The 8,251-nt window shown below is 54.0% G+C and overlaps 1 protein-coding gene across 1 annotated transcript; it reads left to right on the plus strand.

Moving 5' to 3' along the window:
* Positions 1-2: 2 nt before the first annotated feature.
* Positions 3-3,676, plus strand: GPX1 (glutathione peroxidase 1; the record flags this gene model as incomplete). Its single annotated transcript, XM_006028256.2, has 2 exons — positions 3-188; positions 2,978-3,676. Coding segments are annotated over 2 exons (552 nt in total), but the record flags the coding sequence as incomplete, so codon positions are not given.
* Positions 3,677-8,251: the final 4,575 nt, after the last annotated feature.

The raw sequence follows: 8,251 nt of genomic DNA on the forward strand, positions 1-8,251 counted from the left end.
GGCCGCTGGGCGGGGGGGAGCCGCTGGCGCTGGGCTCGCTGCTGGGCCGGGTGCTCCTGGTCTCCAACGTGGCTTCGCTCTGAGGCACCACGGCCCGCGACTTCGTGCAGCTCAACGAGCTGCAGGAGCGGTACGGGCCTCGCGGGCTGCTCGTCCTGGGCTTCCCCTGCAACCAGTTCGGACACCAGGTACCGGGGGCGCCGGGCCCAGCGCAGGAGCTGCCCGGCCGCGCGGGGCGCGGGCGCTGCTGGCCTTGACCTCTCCTGTCCGGCCCCTGCAGCCGGCAGGACTCCCTCCGCATGTCCTGGAGCAGCACGCGGCGGGCCCAGGCCGCAACAATACTACAAGTCCCCTTTAGTACTGGGGCCACTAGTGACGTGTTCCAGATTTCTTGGGACAAATAATAATGAACAGGAGGGGAGGTGAAAGGTTAATAACTAATGTGCCAAGCCTGCAGCTCTGGCAGGTTTTTCTAGCGTAAATCAGTAGACCCTTGTAGAAGTATTGCTGGAAGGCATTTCTGGAAGCCCTAGGCCAAGCCCTGCTCTTTTAGTTAAAACTTTCAACAAGGGTGATGTTTAAACTCCCCCTGTTTCTGGCTCTCATGGAGACGTGCCCACTCTCTAGCTGGGCGGGACTTGGCAGGACGCCAACTTGGGTGGGAGTGAGCTTCCTAGCAAGGCTGGGGCTTGGCTGGAGAGAGAGGGGGAAATAACTTTCTAACTAGAGTAAAACAAGTAGGGCGTGGGCTTCCCTTAGCATAAGGTCAAGGCCTACAGGAGATTGTGACACACTTACCAGCCATGGCAACAGCAATGTTGTGAACTGAAAACAAGATGAAAGGCAAGGCATCGAAGAATGTATTTCCACAGAAAGTTCTTTTGACAAAATAAACTCATAGTAGGCGGGACCAGATGTCTCTCTAGTTCAGGGGTGGGAAATTATTTGGGCTGGAGGGCTACCTAGAGAGTTTGGGTGAGCTGTCACAGGCTGGGTCAACACCCTCTTCCCCCCCCCCCAGTGGCCCTCCAGATCAAATAATTGCCATTTCCACCCTCAGGCAGAGAGAGCAAAGGTATGGGAAACCTAACTTTTGTTCCTCTCTTCTACCTGTACTCCTTCCCCTGCCCCAAGTCCCCAGCTGGGCAGGTGCCACACTACACTCCCACACACTGGTTTGGGCCATGTGCTTGGTGCAAAACCTGCCGCACCCAGCCATGTACCAGGGACTTGGGGTGGGGGAGGGAGTGCAGAGAGAAAGCAGGAAACAGAGTATGGGTACGTGTGGGGAGGGGGAGGCTGCTTGGGTGCTAAGTCCCAGGAGCCAGCTGGGGATAGAGGAGGGAGTGAGGGGCAGGGGGTGCATGCAGCAAAGCAATGCAGGTGCAGTCCATGGCTGCCCCTGCAGTGCTCTGCATGGGCACAAGCCCTGTCCGGGGCAGCCATCACTGCGCTTCTGCCTGCGTCCACCAGCCCTGGCCAGCATGCACAGCTTCCTGGTGGGGCTGCTCCCAGTGCCTGGATGCTGCTTGGTTCCTCCTGCTGCTCCTCTGGCCACTACTGCACCACTGGTGTGATAAGCAGCCACCCGTGGGTAGCCAAGTGGGTGGAAGGCAACTGGGAGCTGGAGCTAGACCCTCTCGCATTGGGCAGGAACCTCCTGGCTGCAGTCCCCCACTTTCCTCCCCACCAGAGCAGCAGGGGCAACATGAAGAGGAGGAGCCGCTGGAGGTGGTGGGAGCTGAATGGCACCCGAGCACCGCACTAGGAGCAGCCCTGCTGGGAAGCTATACACTGGTGGTCACGCATGTTCACATGCTGCGCTCCAGAGGGCCCAGGGGAGGGCAACAGTGCCAGGAGCGCAGCGTGTGCAACCCGGAGCAGCAGCTCACAGAGGGGCCTCACAGGGAAGCTGCCTGCTGCTGCAAGCTCTGCGCTGCCTGGGTCACACTTTCCCTGTGTGCACGGGAGCAGCGTGGGCAGCACACAGGGTTGTGCCCCTTGCTGCTGCCCCCACCTGCAGGGGAAGTGTGGCCAGGGCAGTGGGGAGCTCGAAGTGGCAGGCAGCTTTCTGTGCCCTTGCTGTCTCCTGCCGCACTGGGTTCCACACGCTGCTCTTCAGAAGCGGCAGTGAGGGCAGTACAGTGGGGAGCATTGCCAGTATCTGATGCTCCCCAGAGCCTGGGGCTGGGTCTGGGAGGCAGCAGCTGTTTGCAGCTGGCCCAGGTTCTGGGTAGCTGCTGATAGCCACAGAGCCCACAGGGCTTCCATCGTCCCAGCCACCTGCTGGGAGTAGCCCAGCCTCCGTGGCCATCAGCAGCTACCCAGACCATGGGCCAGCTGCAGCCGGGAGGCTACAAACAACTGCTGCCTCCCCGCCTCCAGCCCTAGCTGTCTCCCCACCCCGGGCTCAGGGGAGGCAGCAGGTGCTGGCACTGTGCCCGTTGGGGCTGGATGGGGACCAGGGCAGGGAGGCAGCAGCTGTTTGTAGTCTCTCTGCTGCAGCCGGCAATGCTCTGGGGTAGCTGCTGCCAGCCATGGTGCCAGCAGAGCTTGCAGCCTCCCAGGCACCTGCTGGGAGCAGCTCGGGCTCCCAGCTGGCAGCAGCTACACAGAGCCAGGGCTGACTGCAGCCAAGAGGCTGCAAACAGCTGCTGCCTTCCCGGCCCCAACGTGTGCTGAGGAAAATAGCCTCACATACCATGCTCGGCATGCATGCCAGGGGTTGCTGACCCCTGTACTAGTATAAAGATCAGTTTCTGATAGGGGGCTGTAAATCCTCTGCTGCTACTAGAAGCCCTTTTCAAAAATGTATTCCTCATATAAGTACCTTCTAATTCAGCTGATGGCAGGCTGAATGTTATTAGTTGGTGTGAATGTCCAGAGAGAGAGACATTTTTCCATTTTTATTTTTGTAATAGAAATACTTTCATTGTTTATCCTTATACTGGATCATACTGTTTTTTTCTTTTCATAGGAGAATGCCACCAATGATGAGATTCTGCTTTCCTTAAAGTATGTCCGTCCTGGCAATGGTTATGAGCCCAATTTTACCATGTTTGAGAAATGCGATGTGAATGGAGCAAATGCTCACCCACTTTTCACATTTTTGAAAGAGGCACTGCCTTTCCCACATGATGATCCAGTGGCACTGATGACCAATCCACAGCACATCATCTGGTCTCCAGTTTGCAGGAATGACATCTCCTGGAACTTTGAAAAGTTCCTCATTGGCCCTGATGGAATACCTTTCAAGCGTTACAGCAGACGCTTTGAAACTATCAAGATCCAAGATGATATTGAAAAGCTCCTTCAGCAGATTCCTTCAAATGCTCTCAACTAAACCAAAGTCTTGCTGAAACTTATTTCAGTTTCTGCTAACATGGTACCTCTAACTGTTTACCTCCTGTTCTGTCAGTCTGCCAGGTGTGTTGTCCTGTGGACTACCTGTTCTTTCTGTGAGTTAGTTTGGTCTGGCAGTAAGATGCTATTGCCCCTGGAAGTTTTACTTATGATGGTGCCTCTTCCAAACTCCTGAAGAAGAGCACTTGATGTATTCTGTAAAAGTTCCATGTGAAGTTTAGCAGACTACACCAGGAAACGCAGTTCTGAGTCTAAGTAGCTTTTTGTGAGTCTCTTGTAGGCTCTTGAAATAAATATAGATCTTGAAATAAAATGTGTCTCCTTTTTCATCACTTTTTCTGTCTGGTTAGCTGGGGGTGGTTGGGCATTGCGTGTTTTCTCAATACCTGATACCTGAACTGGTTGCAGGGGAAGCCCAGGATGAACAGCCTGCAAGGTCCACAGCCCCTGGTTATTCTGGTTATGAATAAGTGTCAGAACACAGCTGTGTTGCTTAATAAGCATGCAACAAATCCTACAGCCCATGTTCTGCTTTCATGTAGGTTTGAGTAGTTATAATTTGAACTGAAGGATGTACAGCAGTTACCACACTAAGTTTCATCATATTCTTACGAAAAACAATAGTTGCTAGGTTGGATAGGCCTCTCCTCTTATTGTTACTGGCAGAGTCTATTGCAAAACATTAACTGTATTTTGGGCCACAGGCAATAGGAAGTATAGAGTATTTTCAAGAATAGATTGAGCTATACTTTTATTAAAATCTTTCCATGCTGGTAGTGCTAAGCTGCTATCTATGTCACACAACACAGTTTTCATTGGTATGTACTTAATTTTGCAGGCATTTTGTTTCTGGCTCTGGAATTAATAACTTTTGCAAGTAATGGACAGAATGAGCAAGATCCTCTTCACTTGCATGGTTGCTAACATAGTAAATGTGGGAGTGGTTGTGTGACTAATAAGGTGCAGTCTACTCTCTGCTCATCTGGCTCATGGCTACCCCTGCAGCACTCTGCATGAGGCTGAGCCCCACCTGCTTCTGCCTGGGCCACTCTTGCCAAACTTCAAACTTGGCAAGCACTGAGAACAAATCATGCGTGTTGCCACATTCACAATTTGAATGAGAGGGACGTTGGACAGGGGCTCAGAACACCTGGGTACTCATTCTGGCTCTGCCACTGCCCTGCTGGATGACCTTGGTCACATCCCTTTCCTGCTCTGTGCCTCAGGTTTCCCAACCTATAAAATGGAGGGAATGATGTTGGGATTTGCTGATATAAAGAGCCATAAGGGTTAGGGACTATTTAGCAACTGCATAATTTTTTGGGGGGAGGGGGTGGAAATCTAGAAAAATCTGTCAGGAGAGTACATGCTTTGCTTTCCTCCAGCAGCCAGAGGGGATCCAAGGCAGGGCAGCGCTTTGGTTTTGCACCCAGCACCTGGAAGCTGAAGGCAGCTCTGCAAAAGCTGTGATCCTTTGGAAGCAACTGGGGCACCACCCTGGTGTTTCTCTCAGCAGGCAAAGGCGGGAGGAGGAGGAAGAGTGAATCTATCTTTGCAAGCAAATCACTCCCAAACAGCCACCTTCCAGCCCCCTTACTTCTTTGCCTAGCCTTAATCTCCAAGCTCTTGGGTGTCTATGCTTAGCCTAGGCTCAGGCCTAGCTTTGCTGCACAGAGTCCCTGGGCACCACACTTCTAGTGACTGAAGAGGGAGGGCTTGGCTGACCAGGGCAGGACAGCACTTTTGGTCTCTTGGAAGAATGGATGAAATGTGTACTAGTCCCTCATAAGACCTGGTTTTGTTAAGGGGACTTAACATGCATTCATCATTCTTCTGGTATTCTGGGCAGCTGCTTTTGATTAGGTCACTAAACTATTGTTTCCTCCAGTCACTGGTGGTAGCAGAGAGAGGAGCTGGAAAATACTGTGGGAGTCCCAAAGCTGGAGGAGCAGCATAGGGGGCTCATTTCTCCCTTTGCAGCCTTCCCCTGGCATGGTTTGCCCATCCCTTCTGGGTCATTGACCTTCCAGGTAGAGCTATGCTGGGATTTGGAGCCTGAACAGAGAAGGACAAGCCTCTTGGGACAGAGCACTGCTCTGAGTCTAAAGCCTGCAGATGCACTGTGGGCAGGGGCTGTGGTTAATAGGTGGCTGCATAGCTAGCAACACCAAGGGGTACATCCCACTTCCCTCACTGTGTGTCTACAAAGGCTGGTGGCATTGGGCTTCCCCTGCCTGAGACCTCCCAAGCCCCCATGTGCCAGCTGTGCTTCTCAAACAAGGTCCTTAGGGCACGTTACCACTGGCCTGATGCTCTGCTGGTCTTCTGTTACTCGGATGCTCAGCAGCGAGGAGAGGGACTGTAATGCTGGGGAGAAATGGAGCAGTGATGTGCCTTCTTCCAGGGCTGCTGTACCCCTGGTCATTGGCCTGACTGAAGGCCAGCTCCATGCCTGTAGTCTGGGGAGGGTGTGTGCTTTTGCTTTTGGTGGAAGTTTGTACCTGGGATCCTAGGGAGCATATGCAAATGAGCCATATCCTCATGTGCATGTTTTATGCATCTGCATAGCTTGGGAATTGCTCCCCACTTGCTTTTGCAATGTACAAACACCCAGAGGTCCCTGCGTTCCCCTGTGGTTTCTCAGCTCCCAGGCTCCCACCTCAGCGCACGCTGTTATTCCTTGTCACAGGGAGCCATAGAGCTGCTGTCTCCACAAGCTGCCTTGCCCTGAGGCTTCCTCCCCTCCACGGTGTGTCAAGTCAAATGCACTTGGTTCTGCTTCCTGGCTGAGCCAGCCCACAGCTGTAGCCATAAATACCTGAGCTATGCAGGTGGGTGCCTTGCTCAGACCCTAGGTGAGCCCTAAGATGCCTTGTGGATTTAACGCTGCCTGTTAGCAAGGTGGCATCATGCCCAGTTACTTCATGCCTCTGCAGGCAAAGGCTTTCAAAGGGTAAGAGGCCTTCAGATAAGGCGCCTGTTCCCTTGCACTGTGTTGTAAGGATTTTGATGCTGCAGGTCTCTGTGGGGTTGCAGATCTAGGCTCCTCAATTTTAGCACTGCTTGCCTTTTGAAAGTGGAGGTGCCAGTCACTATCCCAGTGCTTAAACACTCAGCACAGGTCACCTATCTGCTGCTGCTTTGTCCCCAACCTGGAGGGACCTATTTCTGGTAGTGGTTGTCCCAGCAGAAAGCAGGCGGGGGCAAGATGTCCTATATGGTATGTGAGTGGTATTTGTGTCTGAACACTGTAGAAGGAGCTGTGAGGAGCCTCTTGTCTTGGCTTTCAGCTGTTCTGAGCCCTGGGCTCATGGCTACTCATATCAATCTCAGCTGCCTTAAACAGGCAGGGGCAAGGCATTTCCTTACTTTGTGCTGGGGGTGGAGCCTGTGAAGAATGCCTGGATTTCACAGACATGTCTTCATAGGGAACAGACTCCTGTGGGCAAAGGGTGAGCTCTGCTCCCAAAGCACTTCAACTGCTGTCTACACTGGGTAGGAGGCGGGCGTTACTGTGTGGCAGGAGCAGGCGCAGCTCTGGCACGCTGAAGAACCCAGGGCTGACAGCTGCTGCTATGGTTGCCTCACTGGTGCACATCCACGCTGGCCTTTTCCCAGTAGTCAAGGGGGAAACGCTTTTGGAAAGCCATGCTTGAAGTAGCATCAGGCTTGTGTACACACACGTGCAAACCAGGGAGGTACCAACAGCAGTCCCAGCAGTGTTCTAGAACAGGTTGGACTGAGTGTTCCCACAGTCTGACACGGGTGAATTCCCCCCTGATAGAAGAGGATAAAGGGGGCAAGAGCCTTCCTTTGCTCCCTCCGCCCTGTGCAGATTTCTACACTTGGTGCTTTTGAACAGCCAAGACATTTACCTCCAAATGCAAACCAGAGTGACTATTTGGGAATTACCCTCCCCTGAAGGTTGGCTTCTCTGCTGTAGCCTGTTGCATTGAGGTCTGACTCCAGCTACAGGGCAGCATGTAACCCAGACCCCCTCCCCCTTAGCCTGGGCTTGTTCTTTAAATACCTTCTCGTTCCTTGGGCACACGCACCATGGGAAGGAAGCTGCAAGAATGAAGCAACTGGGCTTCCTAGCAGTCACTCCCATGTCACAGCCCTTCTGCTGCACTACCACTCTCGCCCGTGGGATGGCCCTGACCCTGGCCCCTCAGGAAGTAGGGAAATGGTGGGGGAAGTGATGGTAGTGGCAGCAGCAGGTGGGCAGGCTGTGGGTGGAAGTGAAACGTCAGCTGGGTCAGAGCACAGGGCCCACAATGATGCCCCAGGGCTGGAGCTGCCAGGGACCCAGGGCAGGGTGGCAGGAGCATGGAGCCCAGGCTGGCAGGGGCGCGGGGTCTGCCTGGCCCCATTGTGTGGGGATCACATGCAGTTCCCAGGTTCTACGTCTGAGCTGTGCACCTCTGCAGGAGTGGTGGCCTGGCCCGGCCTGGCCCTGCTCACAGCTATGCGTGGGTCGTGTGGAGTGGTGGGAAACTCCACACTATGGAGCCAGGCCAGCTCTGCTCCTCTCCCTTTCCCCGGTCGAGCCCCATGACCTGTGCTGCCAGCTTTACTATGCAGGGCTCAGGCATGTGAGCCCCGTGCGATGGAGCTGGCAGCCCAGCTACATGAAGTCCTGAGGCTTCCTGGGACTGCATCGTGCCAGGGGGCTTTGCCTGTTGCGGGCCGTGAGTGCCCCGAGGGCCTGCTGCTGCTGCTGGCAGGGGTTGTGTGCAATGGAGGGGTGTGTGCATGAGGCAGGGTGTTTGTAAGGGGGTCCCACATGCAGACCCCATCACACACTCACATACATGCATATACACCCTCTCCATACATCCCACAGTCCCTCACAAACCCCATACCCCCCCCCACAAATGCACCCCCA

This window comes from Alligator sinensis, unplaced genomic scaffold (genome assembly GCF_000455745.1).
Source record: "Alligator sinensis unplaced genomic scaffold, ASM45574v1 scaffold487_1, whole genome shotgun sequence".
NCBI lineage: Eukaryota > Metazoa > Chordata > Crocodylia > Alligatoridae > Alligator > Alligator sinensis.